Consider the following 27,079-nt stretch of genomic DNA (forward strand, 5'->3'; position numbering starts at 1 on the left):
TAACCCTAACTACAGTTACTTTTCAGAATGCATCCTTCCTAGTAAGAACAAATATAGAACCTCGGGTTACTGTATTTCAGGAGAGCAAGGTTTGAAAAGATTTCATTCTTCTTTTCCCCCACAAGACTAAAACACTACTTTCAAAGTTGGAGGCAAACTACAAATTACTACAATACTTCATCTGGAGCGAGTATTTCCAACAAAATAGAGAGATTACTGAAATTAAAATATATTTGGAAAAAAAAAAAAGAAGGAAACTTACACAGTTGTTCAATTTTTCCAAAGACTAATCACACTCCAGCCCATTCAAGGAATTGTGTATCACGGGCAAAGTACAAACTGCTTTGCTCTAAACTGACTCAAGGTATTTAAGAACTGCTTTTGAAACAGCTAGACAAGTAGCAGTAAGACAGAAGAGTCCAGTCTTTTCTTGGTCCATGAATCATATGTTTATCTTTGAATTTTTCTAAGCCATCTTTAAGTAGAGGAAAAAACAAATGTATCTATAGAAATTTTTTCCATCAATGCAAATACCTGCTTGAGATGCCTGCAAAAGCTCAAAGCCTTATACAGTGCTTTAGAAACACTCATTAAGAAAATAAAAAGTGCTATTTTGGGATCACATCCTGTTCACATTATTTACAAAGTTTTCATTAGAACTACCCACAGAACAAGCAAAGCAACATTATAGTTGCTATAAGACAACAAAGTCTTGTGTTTTCTTGGTCCCAAGCAATCCTAATCAGCTCACAAAATCCAGTGCTCATATTGGCAAGTCTGTCTGGCATCCAGTACAAGAAGTTTAGAATAATTTTCCCAGATAATGAAGGTTTCTGGCAATGCCTTTGGTTTCACAAAAGTTCACTTTTCTAAAGCTTTAACAGCATCAGAAGGAGCTAGCAGGATCATAGGACAATGCAATTTAATTTTGAAACACTTTCCATTACTGTATAACTAAGATTCAGAGGCCTAGAGGGGATTTTTAAGGCCACAACAAAAACAACCTGAAATTAAATACATGTAGGGAAAAACTCCCCCAAACACTTTAATAGGTTTAAGATACTGTTTAAGAACTCTTACAGCAGTACTGTCATTTACGATGGGCAAGTGCAAGACACACCGGCCCCTCTGGAGTACATCCATCACAAACAGCGCCCAGGATAAAGGCTGGTCAGCCAAACTGCCTAAGCACTTACTTCACCACTTTAGCCTGACTTGGGGATTGGAACTTGAAAGGTAGAAAGCCCAAAATAGCTGTCTGTGGAAATAATTAGATAAAAAGTATCCTTGCTTTTTCTATTTCTCAGAAAAATTTCCAAGCAAATTTGCAGAACTACCTGATTACACCAGCTCTGAATTTGCCTGAATCCATGAAATGTAATTTGTATTAATGCGGCACTTTTATTTAGAGAGCATATAAGCTCAGGAACATTGAAACTATTAAAGCAGCCCACATTTTCAACTTCTGCTGGTATGATATAATAAAGATACAGTAGCCTTTAGGAAACCAGCCCCATTTTACCAAGCAGTAATTTGTTGCCTTGGATAAATCTCAACATTTTGGAAAATGAAATATCCTGTTAAGCAGGAGTTCTGCAATCAGTGTGGTAGGGATCTATGTATTTAGGTATATTAGCAATGAAACATCTTAACTACTGTGAAACCTCAGGATTAGCGAGCTCGGAGAATAAGCACACAGCTTCCTCCAACAAGTTGTACCAGTAAACTTCTGAAATCATGGAAAAATGGAAAAGGTCACTGTCAGCAAAATTAATTATCTAATTATATTAAGAAACTTCAATATCTAACATATTTCTGCAGTCTGAATTGTAAAAAATAACTCTAGTGTAAATAACTTGCATCATTCATCCACAGACATAGATGAGAAGTAAGCCTCAATACTTTCTCAGACCTTTGCTAGCTAATGTGTGATAAAAAGCCATTGCATGTCAATAATTTGATGGCATGGCATTACAAAGGGGAGAAACGGGGCTATAGCACCACAGCAGGCTAGAGTTACACAGGATTCAGAGCCTAGTCACCCAGGTTCCTAAATCCAGAATAAACTCCATTTATGTGGCCAGTGCTTAGCTTATGCCCACAGTCTCTATGGGCAACACGAGCTTTCCAAGAAACATTTTATTTAGACCACTTGATGTGATCAGAAAAAGTAAACAAGGCCTGCCTGGTAGCTTTCTAACTTGAACTTACACCAGTCAGTCTAAACAGAAGGTCTTGTCTCTGAGTACAAATATCCTCTTCCCTGTGTCCCCAGATAACGTAGCTAAACCAAAATGACAACAGTCAGTAGAAGCAGTTAAGCTCTTCAACTCGAATACTGCTAAACTGTCAAAGCTACACCACCATTTTCCAACAAGGCAGAAGAAAAGACAGGTTGACTCTATACCCCAGTGGTGATGGTTTTGCAGAGCTGAAGAGTCAGGTTTAGGCTCCTGCTCCTTATAAACGTGTCATGAAAGAGAGGCCAAATCTATCAGTCGAATGATGCCGGAGGTACAAATTCAAGATCCCTGCTCTAGATCAGGAACCCTGCAACAGGTTTTGTGCATCTGTACCCTGACCACAAAGACCTTAAAGGTCTTTTCCAACTTAAATGATTCTATGATTCTCTGTTGGGAATAGCAGGGTGGGGTTTTTTCCCCACACAGAAAACTCTCCAGCTTTTGAGATGTTAGTTCCAGGAGGCTGGTTCACAGTCCAGCTGAGAATCTCCAAGCCAAGGTAGATGCCTCCTTCCAGTGTCAGTCGGGCACTTCTTTCCTTTTAGAGGGAGGAATTCCCGCCTCTCTTTTTTCTGACCATTTCGGACTAACTGAAATCTTCCCATGCCTGTGTCCTTATACATAAGCACCTAAGCAGAAAGACTATTAGAGCAGCACCAGCAGCACCAGTACTGCAACAATTAATTCCCCTCTGGATGTAATCCAAACCACGTTCTGTTCCTGACTGAGTGTATGATTTATTTAAGATCACTGTTGTTTTCCCTTGAAACGAAAAGGTAGGGCACTAACTTGAGGCCAACTTTAGTTCCTAGTAAAAAGTAAGTGTGAGTTACTACACTCATCAGTAAAGGAGTCAAAGCTAAAAGCTTGTTTTTGAACAACGTAAGAAAATAAACTGTAATGTATCCAAAATGAACACTGCATTAACAGAACTTTTTAAAAGGAGACCTCCACAGATCAAATGTATCTATGTATTATTCATTCTTTTGAAGAAAGGTAACCTCTGTCACTCCAAAACAAAGCTGGAGAATGATTTTTTTTTTCAGGACAGAAAATGAATTTGTTCAGGCTAGGAAATGTTTACAAAGATTTTTAGAAATAACTGTTTGGAATAAAAAAAATTCTTCTAAAATGCAATGGATTTGATCTAAAATCACTGCCGATTTAGTACATGGTATGAAACAATGTTCTAACATGCTTTTTATGTGGCTACAAACTGTACATAGTGGAATTTCATAGCCCCAAAGAACAATGCTCTTCAGAACTCTGTTTATGCCTCTGAACATCATTCAGATTCTGTGTACAAAACTGTGTAATTTAGAAACTTAATCTAGCTTTTTTTTAAACATGGCAGTATATTTGAAATATGGTATTAATTTATGTTTGCATCTCCAAAGAAAAATGTAGAAAGATAACTTAAACTAGAGAATTCATAAAAAAACTATATCAATTTAAAATTTTACTGCATAAAAATATGTACTTTTCAAATTATTTTAATAAATTAAATATCCCTAACATTTTTAATATATATCCCTGACAGTCTATAAAAGAGGGTTCTTGTTATAGAAAATAAATGGAACTCCGAAAGTACCCCCTTCATAAAACATATTTAACAATAATTATATTTTTTTCTTCTTCTTCAAGGAATGTAACAATATGTACAACTTCTCTATATTACTATACTATCAAAATAGTACAGGTTAAGCATAGCAGGGTTCTGTAACCATAAGATGGTAAAGTCACATTAAAGTGGAGGACAACTTGGGCCTCAGACGAACGTTATCAGTGTGGAGCATCAGCTTCTGGATGGATCAGATAAGAAGGGGTAAATACAATCTTCTCATCTACAGTAGATTTCACAAGAGGTAGAGTTCAAGTGAAAAAGAATGAAATTTGGAATTAAGGTGCATGCTCAGTATTTTCAATTTGTGATTTGCTAAGGATGTCAGATTTTATAGGAGAAGTTTTCAAGGATCCTTTTCCCTCTAAAGCAGAATTCCACGATCAGTTTGTAATCTTTTTAATATGAATCTGAAATAGAAAATCAGAAAAAATAAGTCATGGTTTAGTGTATTACATTTCTAAGAGGTAGCTATTTTTAGTGTTAGCCAAAAGTTTGAGCTTCAAAACACTGACAGAATAAATAAATCTCACATTTGCTGGTTATATTTTTAAATGTTAAACCACCTCTTACCTCATTCAGAATTGCCCAAACGGCTGAATTTTGTATCACTGAAAGCCGGAATGATGAAATTGGGTTTAGGCTGGGGTCAACTGTTCCTTCAGCTACACCGTTTTCAAACTTCCCTACAAAGGAAGCAAAAGTATATCCTCGATTAAGTCCTGTTCAACAAAATGAAGTACAAAATTTGTGTCCAAAAAGATGTTTCTATAGCATCTCAATTCACAGGTGAAACCTACTGACTGGTATCATTCCTGAAACAAAAGACAGAGAGCAATTTTGACATCAGATTCAGCTTTGCAGCAGCAAACAACATGGAGTGTATCATCAGAGCACACCGATCTGAACAGGATTACATGTAAGAATAAAAGCTTTGAAACTGTTTAAAGGCATTAGCACCTCAAACTCTGTGAAGATTCTGGCACAGGTATTCATTTAACATCATGGAACTAAACATGAAGCCTTTGCCTTGTGTGTTTTCAAGGAGGAGTAAAGACAAGGGATATCAAGCAAAACATATACCTATTTAAAGCATCTTCAATTATATCAGGATGAGGAAGAATCCAGTTTAAAAGCCAAGTTAGATTTTACACATACACAACAATTGTAATTTATTGAGACAGAAAATCAGAAAAACGAGCTTTCATTATAACAGGGCGGCCCAACCTATGTCCAGCAACTAATACAATCCATGAGTAAATTTCTCTTCCTTGACATGTATCCAGGCACCTTCCCCAAAAGCCACTTGGCTGTGGAAATGCCAATCTCATCCTATGATGATACAGCTGATTTTCTGCAGAGTGAGTTTAAATCCAGGCCAATCACAGAGCTCACAACAAGGCACTTGTGCAGTCACAGAGCAGAAGAGGTGACCTTATACAACCTGGAAATACCTCTAGTATAATCTAGGTGATCAATCCTGGCAGAAAAGTTGGACGTAACTGCACTTCAAATAAGAGAGTCTCAACAAATCTCTGTTTAGTACATCAGTCTCAGAAAAGAAATAGTGAAAATAATATTAAGGAAAGTCTACAAGGTCAGGTACCCGAAAATGAGCGATGAAGAATCAGGTTTTGGTTTGTTTTGGTTTTAATGAAAATGTCTTGACAGTTGTAAGAGTAACAATACAGATTTCTTTCCACTGTGACATACCTATCCTGAAGTAACCATCCTCTAAGCGTTTGTCTTTGGTTTCTTTGCTTAATACCAGTTCTTCATTCTAGAATAACACAGAATAAAAGAGATCATTTGACATATGACTTCACCAGGGAAAGACAAACACGTGTGAACTTTAAGTGGCCAACGTTACTCGCGTGGTAACTGCCACATGAGCACAACACTTAGCAGACACTGGCACACATGGCAGAACAAAAGCAAAGACAGGATCTTGCCTTCTTTTCCTATGGTTGAACAAGAGCAGATTTCTCTCAGGACAAATGAAACTTACAGCTTACTTTTTGATCTAAGACTTTGGGTGAGATGAAAAGCCACCAGACCAGTGAGGGAAGCATTGCAATTACCACTGCCTCACTGAAAAGGGATACAACCATAATCACTTTCAATACTGAAAGACCCACTATAATAATTTCCTAGGAATGAATTAAAAATGCTTGGCAAAACAGGAGATTAAATCCATCAGCTTCTTTTTTTTTAATTCCTACTTTGAAGGGAAGCTGCTGAAGAAGTGGTGGGGATTTTTTGTGGGTTTGGTGGTTTGTTTTTTTTTTTATTTGGGAGAGCGGGTGTTTTGGTTTTCTTTCATTGTTGTTGCTGTTATTGTTAGGGAGTTTTGGGTGTTTTTTGTTACCGGTTGGTTTGGGTTTGTTTGGGTTTTTTTTAAGTATGTTGCTTGAGTCCCAAACGAATACAGTCTGGAGGCATTCTGGTTTCTAAGGGTTGGTTTTTGGTTTTCTAAATTCTGCTTAGAGAGAACCAGCGTTGAAGTACCTGAATGGGCTTCAAGCTCTACTGAAGTCCATGGTGGAGAAATAGGTCCCTCAGGAGCTGCTGTCCCCATACTGGCAACATTTTTTGTTGACACCAGTGGCTTAGGAACAGGCCAGATAGAGAATTTTTTGTTTACTTTTTCCACAAATTGCATCAGTAGCAATAGAAGCTCAGGAGCATTACTTTCTTAAGGGATGCTCCAGTTTGAGGGACATTTCACAGCCAAGTGTAGCCAAAAAGGAGATGCTTGATGCACATTTTTGCTCATTATCTTGTATATTCGTGTTGTATCTTGGGCTTAGATGAAGTGAGGGCTGCTACTGTTTTTGGGGTTGAATGTATTTCCAGGTCTTGAGAAACAAAACCCACAGATCTTATGATATAATATCCCACATGTCATGTTGTATAATTAGAATTAAACTAACAAATTTCTTTTTAGTAGTGGGGGTAGTCAGAATTTCCTATTTTTGCTCGCTCCAAGGTAGGCAGACTGCAAAAATGGATACGTGAACTCCTTCATGATTATTTAATTTAAAAAAATAAATTAAAAGTAACTTTAAAAAAGAGATTCAGCATATGGCAATTTAGGCATAGATGTCAAGATTCCTACACCAGGTAAATGGGAAGAGATAGAAATACTTTGCCATTTTAAGACTAAATAAAAATAAACTTGTCCAAAGTAATATCTTAATCCTCTCACAGACTTTTGTGATGTGAGTGGTTAGCTGTAATATCTGGTTGAAGAAAAAGAACCCATACCATCTGGTGTCAAACAAGAATATACTTTAGATATAGAAGTGCTCTCCTGTGACAAAACTGACTGATTTATGGGGAAAAATATCAGTAATCAGGAGAAAGGTGCACATTCTGTTTAAGAACCTATATATTTCAGTATATAGTAAGGTCTAGATGCATGTCAATTCCTGAATTAAGACTTTTTTACTGAGTCAAAAAGCAGATTAAATTAGGTTTCCCATTTTCCAAAATAAATGGGAAAGGGATGAATGGGTTTTTTTAATGCATTAAATAGTAGCAGCGAACTGGATGAAAATTACTTTGTTCACCACCAAATTACCAACAGCACTTGTAGCAGACTGCACTCTGAATTAAACAATAGTCTTCTGTGAACCGATCCAATTAAAACAAGAAAAATTGTGAGGGCATCAGAGCAAAAAGTTCATACACTCAAAAGAAGTATTTATGTCTCCCTTGCCCTTTTTGAAAAGTCAATAAAGTTAAGAGATTTTGCTTTTATCCTGTAATGAAGAAGACACAAATCAATACATTCATACCTGGAAAGGCAAAACTTCTACAGTCGTGTTTAGAAGGATGTCTCCTGGATGCTCTGGATTGCCACTGTGAAACAAGTACCTACACACGAAAGGGGAAAAATAAAACAGCCTGTATACATCAGTCAGAATTAGCTTTGTTACTATTTTATGTGTCAATCATCACATTACAGGTGGTACAAGGATAAGCAACTGCACCTACATCAGATGGGGATAAGATGGTTTTCACATAATACTGTAATTGAAAGGGCTAAAATTTTTCATTTTTTTAAAGGGTAATTGGGGAGCATTTTACTGAGAAAGGAGCTTCCATAACCTGATCTTGACAGATTGCATTATACAAAGCACCCGTCGCTGTTGTCAATACTGCCTGGCACACACTGGTGGCCCTGCCTTCCTTCAGCCTCTCCCCTTCCACACGTCACCCTCTCCTGGTGCCCACAGGATGAACTCTGCAGATCCATTCTGAAACAGTTCTGGGACCTTATCCAAGTCAATATTTTGCCAGGCCAAGTCTTTTGCTTACCAAGTCTAACTCTCCACCCTGGTTCATTTCAAAATCTCATTGATGACTGTGCCAGGAATTCCCAACCCATATCCACACCCTCAACGTTACCTGAATTCAAACTTCTATTCCAAAGACAGATTTATTTAAACAAACAAACAAGCGCCTATGTTAAAAGGACCTTTTTTTTTCTTCTAACATCTGTACAAAGTCCCATTACCCTCATTCAGTTGTGCATCTAATGATTTTTTTTAATGGTGCCGAGTAAATATGTTTAAAACTGCATCTAATCATATCCCTAAACATCCTATCACATCAATCAGTGAAGTGCAAGTTTTCAAATTCTAGCTGCCCACTCTCAAAACAGCTTTTGCAGTCCTGCATGTATAGATAATGTTGCAAAACAGACTGTTTAATTCCCCTTTCTTTATATATAACACAAACTTCATATTATTCTGAATACATATTATGTAAACAAGTAATAATATTTTTTACCACTAGGTGGTATCAATGCTTGAAAAATTGTTCATCACTAACCCTTTTTTCTAGTGGACCAGAAAGTTTATTCAGATTACTGTCAAAAACTACCTAGATACTACACCTACTCAGATGCCACTTTTAACAAGCCCGTTTTATTTTATTATGTTTAAATGAATATGTAAAAATCTATCAACACATTTCAAACCTTTCTTCAATCAGAACTTAAGAGTAAGAACCATTTTCGACATTAAAAACATGTCACCAGCCAGAGACAAAATTAGTTCAGAAATTATCAGTTGATTAAAATTACAAACATTAGCTCAATTTGCAATTTATTAAGATGTAGTTGAAGATGTAAATTCCAGTTTGTCTTTATCCAATGTGTCTGAAACCAGGTAAATACCTGCCATTAATCCATACTGCATAGCTACAAGACAATTAGAAGAAAACAGAGCTATCTGACCCTGACTTGGAAGTGTCTGTGATCCCAAAATCACATAAGTACTTCAAGAAAATACAGACACACATGGAACATTTCTTTTATCAAGGCTCAGAAAAGAAGGAAGAGCACCCACTGTGACACAAGAAAGCCCCATTGTTTTCTGTTGCACTGGTTTCAGCAGAACTGCACAGCTGAACTGCAAAACAGAACTGGACTGAGTAAGCTTCAGAACTGTATGTGCTTCAAGGAAAATAATTTCCCCCTTACAGTTAAATGTAAAAATTGTAAAATTCTAAAGTATGCAAGCTACCTAAAACATCCACAGCTCTTTCAAGAAAAATCTTGTAACTTTTCCTAAACGTTAATGACATCCAAAAAAACGCCAAAGAATCATCCTTTCTAGGAAGATGTCTTCATTGCACATCTCAATAGTAAGCAAAAGAAAACTCTTGACTAAGCTGACCGGAAAACTGAAAGTATATTCTGCTCTCTTCTGACATAGTAGATATAACTCACCATTCCTTAGTCTGTCAGACAGCCTGAACAAGACTGGGCATTTTTTCTCTTGAAAACATTGAAAATCTTAAGGGGACTTATTTTAAAATGCAAGTGATCAAACACTTGCTATCTCAGGTGTTCCTCTCAAACGCTCCACCGAAACCACAGACTCGCTGCTTTTCCTTAGCACTCATTTTTGAGACGACAAAGAAACTCTGTGCTATCTGCAATCACTGTGCTCTCAATGAACAGTAAGTGACTTGGGATGTTTGGATGGGACACTTGGGGGGAAGTCGGGCAGGGGGGAAGCAGCGGTTGTGAGGGGTTTGTTTGTTTTGGGGGGGCTGGGGGAAGGAGTGTTACTTATTTGGGGTTGGTTTGTCTTTAAAAACAACCCTGCGAGCATACAACCACAGCCAACCATTTCTCCTACTGTGCTATCAACTTTGAGACCCAAGGGCAGTTTCCTCCCCTCAGCAGTTGCCACTCCACTGGAGCAAGGCATTCACAGGTTGGCACAATGCCAAAACAATTTACAGCGGTAACTGATCAAGCCTGATTTCCAGACTTCCATGTAATCAAACCTGCTTCTTTATTGTGTTTTCTATAACTATCTGTTAATCCATATGCACACAAAAATGCAACACATGCATATGTCACATTTTAAAATTACGTTTAGGAAGGAAGGGATATTTTTATATCTGAGTCTTGCTTCAACACTTGACAGATAACACCTACTTAAACATAAAAAGTTACACAGATTGAAAACAGAAGTATAAATACACATACACAGTCAATTCATATGTATGATATTTTGTTTAGACATAAAACTTACAAATTAGAAAATTTATACTGAAATAAAATTTAATCTACAAACAAACAGATATTCTACAACTTCTAAAAGAAGTGTCATGAGCTATTCTTTTGTGAAACTCACTTTTCTGACGGGGAGATTTTCCAGTGGAGATTCTTTAGTAATGGGATGAGAGGGTAAAACTCATTTTAAAACAAATTTGCCAAACAAAACAATTTGCCATCTCAAAATCCTTGAATTGGCTTTTAAGGAACCTGTCCTCACCTCCCAAAACCTTTAGGTTTTGCACTCTTATATATGCAAAGACAATTTTTACAGATTTGCTGACATGCTAGATATTTAACTGGACAAGACAGTATTATGGAGTTCTCCCTCCCAGGTGGGGGAAAGACATATGTCCCCTAACTAGCAAACTGATTTATTTATCTGATATCTCTTAAAGAAAACAGACTTTTCTAAAAACCACCAAGATATTCACAGCACATTTTGGATCTTCATTAAATCACTAATGTAGAGTAGTTTAGCTGATGGCCATAGGATTACAAGGTTGGCTTTTTTTCCTTTTGTTTAATCCCCCCTCCAGTAATGAGATGTCTGGCCCAGTCCTTTTTCTTTCAAGACAAACACTGGTTTACAGTTTGACTGAATGATCTTAAAGGTCTTTCCCAAGCTACATGATTCCATGATTCTAAGGTTTTCAGATTGTGACAGGTATGTCTCAGTAGGGATACTGGAAGACTGGGAAGTAACTTTAACTTTCATCTGCTGAATTACTCTGACACCTGTCCTAGGATTTATATATGACAGCCTATGTAAACAGTGAAAACATGTTTTTTTCCTTCCTAATTAACTGTCATTTTTTTTAGGGTGGAATCATTAAGATTTTCTCTTCTATTTGCTGCTTAAACATAACACCTTGTGAACCATTCCTTCAAATTAAAATTCCAAAAGCCACGGATCTCTAAATATAGTAATCCCAAACAAACACAAATTCACCTAAAGTTAAAAAAAAAAACCCTACTATTACTATATGGAATATTACTTCACTGCTTTTTTAGTGACCAAAAAAAAAAAAAAAAAAAAAAAAAAAAAAAAAAAAAAAAAAAAAAAAAAAACACAAACCAAAGATAGGCACAATTGAACATTTTTTATCAAAGTCAACAGAGAAAAGCAACACTAACTTACTAATAGTAAATGTAGTACTAATGTACCTGAATCTTAGAGAACCTTTTCCTCAGCAGTGTCTTTTTAGAGTCACAGGTCAAAGATAATGACTAGGTACTCTCCATATTGAAACACAGCGACAAACCTCTTCTATGCATTATGCATTATTAAATGTATGAACTAACTTAAATACATTCTGCTCATGACTTCAGTATCTCATGTAGTGTAAAAATTACACAAAATTTCAAGAGCAGTGAAGGTTTAAAACAAACAAAAAATACACCAACTAACAAACAAAAAAAAAAGCCAAAGGTGCAAAGAAAACTATCAGTTTTCATATTCAATAACTTGAGTATTTACCCAACCTGAGGGTTTCACTGGTTGCCAATGAGCTAGATACACATACAAAATCACACCAAACAGACGGGAAAAAAACCCAACCAATAAGCTGAAACAAATACTCATGCAAATCCAAACACACAAAGGGGGGGAAAGGCAGAAGCATGATTATCATTGATGCACTGACAAAAGTTTAGGTTACTTATCAGGGAAAGGCTTTTCACCCAGAGGACAGTTGGACACTGGAACAGGCTCCCCAGGGAAGTGATCACAGCACCAAGCCTGAGAGAGTTTAAGAAGCGTTTGGACAATGCTCTCAGACACAGGGCCAGGAGTTGGACTCGATGATCCTGATGGGTCCCTTCCAACTCAGCATATTCTGTCATTCTATGAACTGCTAGGGTACTTCAAAAGCCTACACTCAGATTCAGAACTCCCCCAGTAGTAAACACCTGGAAGGATTCTCACCTTTTGTAATATCCCACAGAAGCAGTGCATAAATAAATATTACTAGTCTGCACTGTTAGCTTTAATATTCTTCTTTGAATGGCTAAACTTTGTCATCACCTGTGCTTTCAAAAAAAAACCAAAAAATCCCAGCTACACACTCCTCTCTATCCTCCTGTTTTGCTTATGAAGGGATGTATCTTTTCTTTCTCTCACATCCAAGCATAATTAGGCCTAAAATACTATTATTCTCTTTATTCCATAATTTGATTTCTTTTAAGCATAAAAAAATATTTTATATTTTATCTAAATAAATATAAGTGCTAACTATTTTTAATATATAGAAAGTGTTCTAATTAAAAATTAGAACAGAATACACAATAATTTTATCAGTGAATTGTGGCAGCTTTATCAAAGGAAATAATATACCAAAATTCTTTGAACAGCACAATTCACATGCACTGTCAATATATCTGGGTTGAATGAAACAAGTTATCTCATTTGATGCTAAACATAAATATTCAAAGAATCTATTTAATAATGCAGGCCTTTGTGCTCTGTAAACATCAGGAATCAAACCCTCTTCTTCACATATCCTCCTTATGTCTCTTTTTAGCAAAATGATACATTTTAGTATATCCCGTTTTCAGAACAGGAAAATAGGTAGGAAGGCGGAGAGGAAATGTTTCCTTCCATGTTTCAGCAAATTATCCATAGCAACATGCAGCATAGCAGTTTTTAATTCTGCACAACATGAATTTCTGTAAAAGCAACATTCAGTCAGCAAATTTTTGGCTCTCTACAGATGTCATCATCCACTGCAAGGGTCATTATTCACCAATCCTATCCAGTATTTTTGATCAATGGATGCAAATGTGGTAAAAAAACCCAAATCTAGCTCCTTTGTGTCACTTTCCCAGAATCCTAATTAGGAAATGTTATTCTACTGTCACTGGAAACTATTTCCTCATTCAAAATACAAACAGAAGATGAATAATTTCTTTTCCTTCTCTCAAGTTCAATTTATTCTCCAATTCTTTATGCATCTTACACAGTCTTTTGAAAAAATTGCTTAAACTTCAAAAAAAATCCTAATTCCTTAGGTCTAATATATATACACCTGCCAAGTACTCCCCAGGGTAAGCAATGTAGTAGTTTTTCTATCATGTTATAATTCCCAATTCAGAAAAAAACCTCAATCAAACAAACAACAACTTTCCCCCCTCAAAAAAACCAAAAAAAACCCCAAAACAAACAAACAAAAAAACCCCAAACAAACAAAAACTTCTGTGCAATGAAGTAGCACACCAAAAAGAGGGAACTTTCTTGCGTTTATCAACAGATCACAAAATAGCTTGACTGAAGAGGTGATGTGAGGATTTTGGATAGTGGTCTTAGTCTTTTTTACCCAGCACACACCTACGACATTAATTTTCTCATACCACTCCTAAACTCCATCTTTTACCATACCATTTCCTAACCCTCTTCAGCTGTGCAGTCTGTAAAGAAGGCATTTAGCTGTGTAGGAAAACCTCATTCCCCAGATGACTTGTGCCTTCCATTTCCCAGTGAGGACCATGACATCTCCTTTCTTATGCTGCACTGTCTCTCTGGAGTATGCACACATGAAGAATAATAAAAAAAGAGTCTGACATTTTTCATTTTGGAGGTGGTTTGGGTTTTTTTTGGTATTTTGTGATAAGTTGGAGGTTGTTTTGGTTTTTTTGGTTTGTTTTGGGGTTTTTTAGATTTTTTTAGTGGTGGTGGGTGGTTGGTTGTTTTTTAGGGGAGGGGCTGTTGTCTGTCTAGAAATCTCTGTTCTTCTCTTTTATGAATTTACTCATTTATCCACCACATGGCTTTAAAGGGCCTTATGTTCTTTTACAAGGTTAATTCTACTGAATTTTTAATCCAGTCAAATGTAGAAAGGCTTTATTGGGGTTTTGGTTTCAGTATGTGTGTGTATACATGCGGGTGGTATGCACATAAACATTTTTTATCCCACCACCCCCCCAGCTTAGCTGGGGAAGCACAGGTAGCAACTCCCTTCAGTTTTCCTAAACACAGGCATTTGCCACAATTTGAGAATGCACTTGGGTATGTGACCTCATCACAGGCTGCAAAGATGCAATTATGACATCTCAGAGATTCAAGTCCTTCTGGAAATCAGGTGAAACATTTCAGAGTATCTCAAGTGGCCTTAGACGTCTAACATTTAGGCAACAGTACTGAGCCTCCAAGATTTCTGACTAATAACTGTAAGTCCAGGAACACTGCCAAACACACAAATCTTGGATATTATTGCCATTAAGGAGGAAGCAGCATGTCCTTGGCTTAGGCAGCTCTTTTCTTCTGTCTCTGATCCACACTTTGAGGGTTTTTTCCCCCTTCTCATACAAAGTCCTTGCCTCATTGTTATGGGCAGAGTTCCATGCCCGGAGCAAACAGCATCAGTGGCTGGGAGCCTGCCTGCCAAATCCCTGCTGTCAGTGCATCCATTTGAGGATGTTCAACTCATTAGTACAGGAGCTTATGTAAACACAGAAACTAAAGTCCTCAAATTCTCTTTTATGTACACTGAAAGTATTATCCAACTGAAATATACTGACAAACACCAAAACATCTGAAAAAATAGAGATTTTGAAATACTGCCTATCAACTGATACCACCATTAAAAGCTTAATAAAAGGAAGATGGTGTTAAATTTTAATAACATATATCTTTAGAATCAGAACAAATATTTTTTCTAAATCATACACTCTGTGTGTGTGTACCTATAGCTGGTTCTTGAGCTAGAACTGCCCATGAAAGGTTTAATACTCGACACCAAAGGGGAGCTTCTACACTGAACAGTGATTATGAACAAAGAACATCAGTCAAGTCACTGCCGTACTAATCTAAAACCAAAACACTTTTGCAGTTCCCTAGGCCTTGAGTGGTTGTTCCTGAAAAAGCAAATGATGAGAAAGTTCCACTTACAGTTTTGGAGAGCTGTTAGAAAGTCTTCTTTCCTTTGTAATGCATTTGTTCTTGTATCTCTCTACCCACAGGACGTGCATCCCATAGGACAGGTAATTATATTTTAGATGCACGCATGACTGACTGCTATTATACTTCTTTTATAACTTTGCTGTACTTAAATAAAAAAGCTCCTTTTATTTTTCACTGCTAGAGAACCTGTTTTAAAAGCTGCATTTATTTTCCTTCACAAAATACCAGGCAAGCATCTGTTACTTTTTATGCAGATATTTTTCAGCAGTGTCACAATAATTTCAAAGCAGACAAAGCAATGTATATGTTTAGTTACCAGAAGCCCAACAAAATCCTATTCACATAAATTTTCTAGCTTAGTCAAATATATATTTCTTGCATGACTGATAATTCTATGTTGTGAGAAGATACCACAGGAAATGCATGTGAGGTTAATATCATGTGTTCCCTGGGATTCTAGGATCAACAATATAGAAAATTAGATTATTAGTCTCAAATACTGCATATCCAGTATCTATGCCAATATCAAACACAGGGTAGTAAATGTAATCTACAAACTGGTTTGTCAAAGTATTAACATTTCACTTTAAAACTGAACTCCAGTCAGCAAGTTTTACTTATTTATTAATAATCAATGTCACATTAGGATGACTACCCAGTAAGTTGCTAAAAGAACAGGACAACTATGGGGCAACTATAGAGTTAAAAGCAGTGCTGGGGCGCTGGGGGGAAGGAAAAAACCCACAAAACCACAAACAAAAAACAAATTTCCCCTCCCCTCAAAAAAGCAAACTGATAATCCTTCTGAAAATATTCCAAGTAACACTACCAAGAAGTGTTGCAGAAAAGTCTAGAGCATAAGTGTCTTGAGGAGCAGCTGAGGGAGCTGGGGTTGTTTAGTCTGGAGAAGAGGAGGCTCAGGGGGGACCTCCTTGCTCTGTACAACTACCTGAAAGGAGGTTGTAAGCCAGGTGGGAGCTGACCAGCCCTTCTACTGTGCCTGCAGTGAGAGGATCAGAGGAAATGGCCTTGACCTGAGACAGGGGAGATTCAGATTAGGTATCAGAAAAAATTTTTCACCGAAAGAGTGGTTAGGCATTGGAATAAGTTGCCCAGGGAGGTGAAGGGGTCACCATCTCTGGAAGTGTTTGAGAGCTGTCTGTATGTGGCACTTGGGGATATGGTTTAGGGGTGATTATGGTGCTGCTGGGTTGAGGGTTGAATAAGATGATCTTGAAAGCCTCTTCCAACCTTGATTTTGTGATTCTGTGAAGCAGTTACATACAAGAAATGATGAGCCTCATACTTTAAAATATAAAGCAAACTTAGATATATATACTAGTGAGGTGGGGGTGGGGGTGAGTTTTGCTTTTTGCTGTTTTTTTTCTTTCCACAGTATAAAATACATACTTGTCCTTTCCTGCAGCTTATTTCTTAAAATAAAGATCAGCATTTAAAATCCATTTATACTGAAGCAAACCTGAAGCTCTTTCTAAAAATATTCATTCTAAATTCCTATTGCAGAATAGCTGACAAGTGTAAACATAATCTAATTATAACAGTCATAGGTTATGCACTTCCAAGGGTTCCTCCAAGTAATTAGTGCACATGTTCTTTGAAAACCGTATCTGATTTGTGTCAATCACATCCATAAGGAGGACTCTGAAATTTAGGCACTTAAAAAAGTTGTGATGATGATGGACACCAGTATCACTTAGGTGCTGCAATGGAACATCTTTCTCAGACGTGTTTTGGCTGGTTCATAAAGAAACTCTTAAATATAACTGTCAGTTTTAATAATTAAATCTGTGTTTGGAACAGCAATGTACATACCGAAACAGCAAAGTGGATTTCAATAATTATATAACAACCTGGGGGACAGAAATTCAGTATTTCTTATCTTTGCAATGTAGGCTATTTTGAGCATTTATCAATTTATTTAAAAAAGACCTCAAAACAACAAACCAAAAACAAACCATATTTCAACATTGCTGTGTAATTTGCTTTTAAGAAGAAAATCCTTCAGTCTACTTTCATTCTCTAGGATATGCTACTGAAAGCACTGAAAATACTGTATGTATTTTCTTACTGCAAAAACAAGAGTGAGACCCTAACATACTATTAAGGGACATTGGTATTGTGGCAGGAGATCTTTTGCTTGGAAAAATCCTAAAAAGGTTCAGTGCAAGAGCTGTTACTAAAATAACTGTTAGAAGATTTCCATTTACACATTCTCCAGGTGTGGTTTAGAACAAGGCCCAACTATTTGACTGTTCAATATTCAGCAGGGATCTGCCAACCAGGTCTTGCATAAAATAGCCACACATGTTGCTTTCTGCTCAGTGAAGAGAGCACAGTTCTCACTTTAGGCTGTTAAGAGATCCTTGCCAGTGTTATCCCTGACAATATTCACAGATTTTAAACATAAATATTTTAAGACTTAATGAAAGCTAATTACTGAACTTCAGAAAACTCAAATTCAGTTCAGCAAAACACTTGGTGTGGAAAAATAAACTACAGGAACAAATAATTGCTCTGTCACAGTGTAACAGACCTGCCATTCATTCAGTCAGAGCTGCAGTCAATATTTCCACTAAAAAACTTCTTCATCAAGAATTTGTTATGAGAGTTACTAAGCAGTTATACCTCTAACTGACTTGGCAGACAAAATTTTCTTTAAATTCAAAGAGCTTTTCTATTACTTAAAAACAAACAAACAAACAAACAAAAACTCCAAACGAAACAAAAAAAAACCACAAACAACTTGTTTGTCCTTTCACAGACACAAGATGGCTATAAAAGGTGTATTTTCCACTCTTAATTCCTACCATCAGATGTATTTCCCCATCAGGTAAATCTTCCTAATGCTTGGTCCATTTTCCCTTTCTTGTATTTCAACCTGCAAGTCACAGTTTTATTTCTGACTGCCTCCGCAAGCATCCTTGAAATATCAGGAAATACCATTGCTCCATTAGACCTTCACCTGCAAACATTTGCTGCTGCTGTTCAAGTTATGTAGACAAACAAAAACAAGTCCTCAACAACTTGAAATTAAAACATCTGTAGCTCTAATCAGTCACTGACTTCAGAAAGGCAAAATACTGTATTTTTGAGGACACTGTGGCAACAGAAGCTAAAACTCATAATAAACTTCGAAATGGCTTACAGTGATAGCTCAAATATTATTAAACTTAAACCTGAACAGGTAGCACGATTCTAATTGATGGATTTGCTTTGAGGAAGCAACAGAATGCAATTTCTTCTAATTCTAAAATGCATTTCTTCAATAAATCAAAATAAGAGCATTGAAAAAAAAAAAAGGTATAATGCTCTACTGCTAAGACTGTTCTTAACGCAGCACGTAGATGTAACTACCTCAGGCCTACCTACAATTTTCCAGAGCACAACAATGAACACTATTTTCCCACCTTTTGCACAGATAATTAGCACTTACCCATTTCCCCAGTTCCCTTCACCATTAATGCAATACGTATAAAAAAATTTTTCCTTCAGACCTGTGCATGTCACTTTTTATAACAGTGCTGACCTATGACATTTGCTAGCAATGCTTTCCAAAACTGCCATTGAGCATTTGGCTCATTCTAATCCACTCAAGATCAACATTTGCTGCTTACACTTACCCTATTCAGAACATGGATTCTTCTTTAAATAAACACCACACAAGCATAACAAAATGGATGACATTTACTTCGTAACTTGTAAAAGGAAAACGTGATCAAAAAGAAATTAAAAAAAAGCGTTTTTTAAACTATTGGCAAAGAATTAAAAAAAATATTTTGCCTTTAATCCAAGGAGGTATGGCAGTCATACTCCTTAACACATGCACCTTGGAAAGCTAATGGGGAAAGTCTCTTAAAGCAAAGCAGTCAACTGGAAGAGTAATTTGACATCTCAAACAACAAACTTGAGTTTCACAGGTAAGACTAGTTCGGAACAACATAGTAACAAGGAAACCACTGATCCTCACTGTTGCACTAAGTCAAGGTGAAGACTTAGCCTCTGATTATATACCAAGGTACAGAAGTTGACTAACTCTATTCAGTTCAGGACTGCAAAAAGGGCTCCTTAATATCCAGTCAAATTCATTCAAAGAAACTTTGTTCTACAGGGCTATAGGCACTGGCCTAAAAAGAACACATTAAGTTATGTGAAGTAAGGAGAAAAGGAATCCACTAACATAGCAACACTTTAATAGACATTAAATAAACCATTTATAAGTCTTGGACTACTATGTTGGCAAGACAGTAGCAGCAAGGCAGCTACTCAGTCTCAATAAAACCAAAGGATGACTAATCTCTACAGTGCAAACTCTATTATCCCTAATTAATCTAAATAATAGCTAAAAAGAAGTCACCTTTAGACCTATAACAAATCACAGATGTTTGCACTTTGAAGGCACACTCCCCCCCCTTTTTTTTTTTTTTGTTCAATTTTAATGTTTTTTAAATAGGTCAACTTGGGAGTCTTAGCATGATGACTTATTTCCAAGCCCTAAAGCTACATCTGAAAAACATAACCCTGCAGAGTTCCCAGCTCTCAGGTTTGAGGACATCGTGATATGCTCCAGCCAGATTTCAGATCTGGACAACCAAGGGACTGAAGCCACAGGGCACAACGTACTGTACCACATACCATGCTGTACAATTGCACTGCAATTAGAAGCAGACCAACCAAATACAAACAGAACCAAACTGGCTTCTTTTAAATTCTCTTACGAAGTGTCAGAGAAGCACTGGTTTTGCACTGCATTTATCAAAAAGGCTCCAGATTAAATGAAAAAAAAAAAATAATTAAAAAGCAAGACAAAATTTGCTGTAGTAAAAGATTTGGAGGGAAGACAGTAATGATCATAGTTTCAGCTGAACTCCAAATGTCCTATGTCATTTCACCTTAGGTTATAATGACAGTCCCAAATTCTATCTTCAAGCATTCTTGGCAACTTTGTTCAAGCAACTTTATATATGAGACCAAAGGCAAATAATTACTAACCTTTCTACATTGACTGGCTTGTCAAATTTAAAAAGAATATAATCTCCAGCAACTGGTGTGACAGCCCAGAAAAAATCTTCCCCTACGTAGGTTTTTTCTAGTGTATGCCCCTGGTAGACTTTTAAAGATGTCGAAACCTCTGCAGGTGGATTCACGTGGATTTTATGCAGTAATGGTTTCAGGAAGTCTTTATCCTAATTGAAAGACAGACAAACATCATTCTGGTCAGATAACCTTGTTTATTATTTTTTTTTCCAAAGTGGTAACATTTAAAACAAACATTTGCCTAAAATGGAAAATGAATGCATTACTCATTTTGGGTGCATCAGATCTTGTACTGATCAGTAAGATGAGCATGCCATAAAAGTAGAAAAAAAACGAGAAAAAATATCCCCAACAAAAATCCACATTAGCTGAGACTAGCACTTATAACTCAATAGTAACCAGTTTACATCAGATTTAATTCCAACTGGAGCAATATACACTGTGCTTGGAAATGCAAGACAACAAGAAAATGCCTGTTTTCTCAATCACCACAAAGTTTTTAATTTAATTGGCCTGCTCTGGAACGGAAGGGTAAATATTGGCTACTAACTGTGAGTTTCTGGATCTTCCCTGCTAGAGAAGAGTGGAGGCCAACATGCTGGAAAAGAGAAGGCCTGAAGCGTATCCGTAGATTAGATTTCTGCCGATCACAATGTTTCTGAAACAGTGTGGGGAAAAGGGAAGGGTGAGATAAAAAAAAGAATCACATTAGTAAAAACCAACACAAAGTAAGAAGCTAGGCCTATTTATCCAGTTGTTCTTGTTTTCATTCCAGAAATCTACTGAGACTGATGTGCAAATATAACACTGTTCAAGGTTCTTGCACAGAATTTGTTTATTCAGTCTTTCAGCAGGGGTGCTACTTGAGAAATGAAGGACCAAAATCTGAAGTTTATTCCCCATTTGGAACCTTCTCAAAGACTGCTATCCAAGCAGTGACATTCTGCAGAGCCTCAGCAGCGGTTACACATATGAGTTTACTTTAGCACTGTTACACACAGAAACTAACTAAACTTTTGCTTTTCATCCTATTGCAGCCATGTCCAAAATCTGAAGCAATAACAGTTACAATGCCTCTGAGAACTGTTCTTTTTGAGACAAAAATCTTGGCAGTAAGAAGGACTCCCGAACATGCAGTAACGGTAATGCACACTATGCTAGCTTCCAGCTCACAAAAACCAACTCATTCACCATCACAAAAACGTTTTAAAAGCTTTAAAATAAAAACAAACTTACAGCATCTTTCTCAGGGTTACACACTTTCACCCAGAGGATATGGTCCAGGAGCCAATCAATAGGTTTCTCCTTATAAAACATAAATATGAACTCTACAATAAGAGTGATATCTGGAGACTGGAACATTTTACCTGTGGTGACATTAAGAATAACTAGAGTTACTTTAGATTAGAGATAACATTGTCTTTTGAAATCAGCGAGACAACAGATGATAAATTTGTGCCAAGACAAGAAATGTTAGCAATGAACAACCTGAAATCTCAATGTTATTAAAAGTTCAATATCTTTCAATTAAATAAAACAACTATTAGAATAAGAACGTGTAATATATCTTGGTGCTATCAAAATATTTAAGGTATTCTACAACACAGTCTCCTTAAAAATAGAAATTGTGAGTTTGCAAAAATAGAGAAAGAATAGTTATGGACTGGCATCTACTATTCCCCACGTCACGTGTAAGCTTCAAGCATCTGAGATGAGGAGATGTTGCAAGTGTTATCTGTCCAGTCACACAATCGCAGCTTTTGCAGGTACAAAAGGCAGAGATGGAACACCTACCACTGACTTCAAATCCTTCTGCGCAGGAAATCAAAGGGAAAGAAGGAAACTACTAGAACACATCCAGAGACAACACAATTCAATAAAAGAGTGACAGTCCACAGCAATCAGAGTTTTTAAGGGTCATAGCACAGTGCCATTCTGGGTGGCACTACACTAAAGGATTCTTGGGAACCCTGTAAACTGTGAGGCTTAAAGGAGGCCTCTGCAAAAGAAGGAAACTCACTGCTGATGAAAAAAGTCTATTTACTATCAGCATGAACAACCACCTACGTGGCTGTGGAATACATTTCTCTGCCAGTACAGGTGTCTCAAGAGAAAGGTGGCCAATACACTGGGCTATTGTGTTAAACTGAATGCAGCACTTAAAAAATGGTGCCTGGTATGAAGACAACCAGGAGCAAAATCGACTGAAAAGTGCTTGTACCAGGGACTGCACTCAAGCACTGAAACAGAGGGGAAGAAAGACTGCCAGGAGGTCAGTGCTTAGGTCACCATCCCTGGAGGTATTTAAAAGATGTGCAGATGTGGTTCCTGGGACATGGTTTATTGGTGAATTTGGTGGTGCTGGTTGGACTTGATGATCTCAGTGGTCTTTTCCAACCAAAATGATTCTATGAATGTGTGCCAGCTAAAATCCCCAAAAGAGTTCCAAATTTAAAGTCAGATTTAGAAAACATCACCAGGTTTGCAGATGAAGTCTGCCTCTACTTTGCTAGGCTACAATGGAGAAGGCAAGAAAGATATTACGTATCAATGAATCTCTTAGGAAGACATCAGCTGAAGTGATTCAGCTCTGCAGATGGTGCTGAGATGTGAGCAGCACCGGATTAAACAGGGATTGGTTCTTGGGGCATGTGGGCATCAATGGATCAGAGTCCAACAGAAGCTCTTCTCCTATGCACGTCTTCTGTCTCTCCACATTTTGGAGTCCTGTACAACAGTACCCAGGTACGAGAACTGTTTTGGGGTTTTTTTCCACTTGTGAGGAGGCCTCCATAGGCTTTCTAAATAACAAGTTCCACAAGTGGTAGAGGTTCTAGAAGTTTCTCCTACTCTTAGAAAAACAGATGGAGTAGAAATTAAGAACAATTTCCTCTCTCGGGTGCCCAAACCACTTTCTACACTCATCTGAAAAGGGGATTCTGTTCCCATCTACAAGAGGACAAATTTACTTGGAAAGGCCACTAAGGAGCTGTATAGGCTAGTCTGGATGACAAGCAAATAGGGAACAACATTTTATATGAAGCTTAAGAGCTATCAGCAGTGTAGCACTCTACTTGAGCAGGTGGCTGAGTGGAAGTGAAGAAATGGTGCAAGCCGTCTACCTTACCAAGCCATTAAGGAGGATATTTGCAGTAACACGAACAGAAGAGAGGATATACCTGAAGTGCTGATTACCCTGAACCAGCACTACACAAAATTTAAAAAATTATCTAGGTTTTAGTGACTAGGAACATACATTTTCACTGTGACTGTACATGTGGACTATCATTCAGAGCCAGACATTCAGTTACTTCTCTTTCTTTTGGGCCTCACTGAAATCTGTAACTCATAGAAGACTATCACAAGGCAGCACAAGGAGCTGGGAGTTCAAATCCCTGTTGTAACAGAGATTGAACATTTCTCTACTGGAACAGGTGACTGACCCTGGCACATTATACAAAATCTCAGAGTAGATACAGAATGCCAGTTTGTTAGCTTAGATGTATTAGCAACAAGGACATTTTTAAGGGAAAGTAAATTTGCAGCAGCCCTATTTTGTATCAGATCCTTATAGGGATTTGCTTAGAGAATGCCAGGATCTCTAATTGCAAGATCCTTCATCTTCTCAAAAAGGGAATAGATACTTAGGAAACCACCTAAAGAGCCTTGCTCTTTCCAGAAAACAAGTCTGATGCAATCTCATTTCTTTATGACTTGTGTGAAATTGGTTAAGAACATAGCCAATGAAATAATACTTATTATGGAATTCTGAGATGAGTTTGGAGGGGTCTGAGTGACACTACAACATGATGCATTGCAACAAATACGGAGGAAGCATCTGACAAAAGTGCCAAATATTTCACTGGAATGATGATTCATAAAGTAGACCATTTACACAGTGAGGTGGAAAAGTAAAAGTAGTAAAACAATAACTGACCTGACACTGCTAAATCAAAGTTGTCGCTTACAGAAACCTTTAATTTGGCTGTTTATAAAGCCAAAACACTGACATCATCTGTAAGTGGTTGTTGCAATGAGGTTCTCAAATAGGTATCTCCACTTGAAAATACTCTTAACTAAAATTTGAAGCTCCCACTACACAAGGGACAACTTCTTCTAAACTAGGGACAATTGCAAGGCTTTATTCTTAAAAGACCTAAGAAAGATGCTATGATTTTTATTAGTATATTGTTACTCTTTACACATTATATTGTCATATTGTTAAACATTATTTGTGGAAGTAAATATTTTAAAATGGGTAGAAAACAATCATATGATTTGTACAATGTTGTGCAAAATATTCATGCAGAATAACAGCTTTCAGCTTGTCACACGTCCAACTGAACAGGCTCCCAATTTTCCTGGTGATTCATCTCTGCCTACTGCTTTCAATGGCATAGGGCAGGAGAAGAAAAAAACATGATAAACCCTAGTCAAAAACCAGCTGAAAAACAGGCCTAATCAGATGTTTTTGTGATGTTTATGGGACTGAAACCATCATTTCTAGATGACACCTGCTGGGGCAGTCTGTCAGTCACATCTGCTTCCATAGGAAGTAGACCTTCCCATGAGTTGTTAGAGAGATGCACAATACCCTGCAACTCAGAAGACAAAAACACCCCCACAGTATTGCTCCAATCTCAATGCAAGCCGACTGAAGAGACAGTTTATCCTCTTCCAGAATCTATACACAGGCTGCTCTAGAATCCTTCTCTTTGTCCCAAGAACAGAGCAAAAGAATCAGACTAATATTTTTTCCCTTGACTAGTTCACCTTCTGAAGAGCACAGGGATTACAGTCTTTAGTTGTCATCACTCACAGACCATGTAGCTTAAAACTGAGTGTTAAGGTACAGGATCCTTACCTACAATTAAATAAGCTGAGAACAAGACAGAAGGTAAGAGTAGAAATTTACTCTTTCCCCTAATTTAAGTTATCCTAATGTTATCTAAAATAGAAACAGGGTATCAAAAAATTATTTATTTCCATAGGGCAAACTAGTCTAGGCCCAGAGGCACATTTCTCTAGGCCAGCAGACTACTGTCCACCACGCAGTCAACCACCCAGGACTTTGGGAATAATTTAGTTGCCATGGTGATATCACAGGACACAGGGGGGGAAGGGGGGGGGGAGGGGAACCACAACCAAAAAAAGCCCACAAAAATCCAAACAAACAAAAAAACCCAAGCCACTCGGATACATCCAACTGCAACTAGTGAGAATAAACTAGCAAGTATCAGCTGGCTGCGCCTGCAGTAGCATCTTTAGTGGCCTCTCTGCATTACACTGCCCAGCCCCATGGAAGTGTTCAACAGTGGAGGGGCAAAGCCACCTCACATTAATTCCTACTGATCACTGGAGCGAAGACGAACAGGCAACGCCCTGCTCCCGAGACACACCACTGTCTCCCTTCAGTAACCAAGGACAGACATCCACACATTACTTTCTGAAATGCTGTCACCACCTTCCACACAGCTTGGCACAGCTTTGCCACAGTCCCTTGTCCTTCTCTATAACACAGCATCCCTCATCTGTCATTTCTGTCTCAAGACACCACCAGCACAGCACAGTAGTTCTGCCATAGATCCATCCTCCCCCTTTTTTCTCCACAACACACTTCCTACAGCAGCTTAAAAACAGTGCTCTTCAGTGAAGTCTACGGTAAAACAAGCCTTCAAAGCTCTGGAACCCTGACTGTCCACAGCTAATCGTTGTGATAGAAAGCAGCCCAGTACAACTCCTACTCCACAGATCCAACACCCAAGCCCCTCTGAAGATCAGCCAAGCCCTTGCTTAGTCTCTCCTAAGCAAGAGCAGCAGCAGCAGCCTGGCTTCCCCAGGGCGTAGCCATAGCCCAAGAACAACCAGCAGCGTTTGCCAAGGGCCTTCAGTCTTGCAGCCTCCTATGCAGCAGCACGTGAGCTACAGAACCATTGAGATGCCATCCAAACCTCGGCTACAGATTGCTCACTGGCCATCCCCAACATGCGAAGATCATCAAGCCAAAGAGACCTAAGCAAAAAACTGCAGTCAACACGCACTGCCTCAAAGCAAAGACAATGTGAAGGAGTTGAAGCAACAGCTCATCCTGCTGTGTGTTCACACACTTGGTACAGTACATGGGAACAGACATAAATCCATGAGACTCTGCTGATAAAATTTCATCGGTGTCAGATTCCGGATGCATACAACCTACCATTGAAAAGAAACTTCAAAATCCAAAAGAATTAAGACTCAAAGGCAAAATCTTGCTCCCTAAACCCCTAGAGATATGCAAAATGTAGTAGACATTCTCCATATTATTTATTGATAAAAAGGAGAGTCTGGAGTGAAAAAAATAATTGTGGACTACTTTCTGCTATTTATTGGGCCCTGCCAAGACTTCTATCCCTTTTTCAGTCCACTTAAATGCCATCCTTAGTGAACTATTCTGTCCCTCTCAGTATTTTTTTGGCAAGTACAAGACATACTTGAAATAAAGCACTTTGTTTCCTACAATTCTCTGAACTTCAAACATCTAAATCATTCATTTTCATTCTTCTGCATAAGAATAATTAAATACACTGAGTCTACACCAACAATAATTTATGCCCACAAGCACATCTTCTAACTATAGTTGATGTTTTCAATGATTTCCCTATTAATGATATGCAAATTACTGGCATTAAAACCAGAACTTCTTT

General features: G+C 37.6%; 1 protein-coding gene across 1 annotated transcript in view; it reads right to left on the reverse strand.

Moving 5' to 3' along the window:
• Positions 1–27,079, reverse strand: part of MGAT4A (alpha-1,3-mannosyl-glycoprotein 4-beta-N-acetylglucosaminyltransferase A) — a 78,602-nt gene continuing 51,523 nt past the window's right edge. The window contains exons 10-16 of the mRNA XM_027896608.1: positions 21,633–21,763; positions 20,947–21,054; positions 20,352–20,545; positions 7,665–7,743; positions 5,578–5,644; positions 4,438–4,550; positions 1–4,274 (exon numbers count right to left, since the gene is read on the reverse strand). Of these exons, the coding sequence (XP_027752409.1) occupies positions 4,248–4,274; positions 4,438–4,550; positions 5,578–5,644; positions 7,665–7,743; positions 20,352–20,545; positions 20,947–21,054; positions 21,633–21,763 (719 nt within the window). The 3' untranslated portion in view covers positions 1–4,247. The remainder of the gene's footprint in view (positions 4,275–4,437; positions 4,551–5,577; positions 5,645–7,664; positions 7,744–20,351; positions 20,546–20,946; positions 21,055–21,632; positions 21,764–27,079) is intronic.

Source organism: Empidonax traillii, unplaced genomic scaffold (genome assembly GCF_003031625.1).
Source record: "Empidonax traillii isolate 1590-97213 ecotype Southwest subspecies unplaced genomic scaffold, ASM303162v1 scaffold503:size689781, whole genome shotgun sequence".
Classification (NCBI taxonomy): Eukaryota; Metazoa; Chordata; class Aves; order Passeriformes; family Tyrannidae; genus Empidonax; species Empidonax traillii.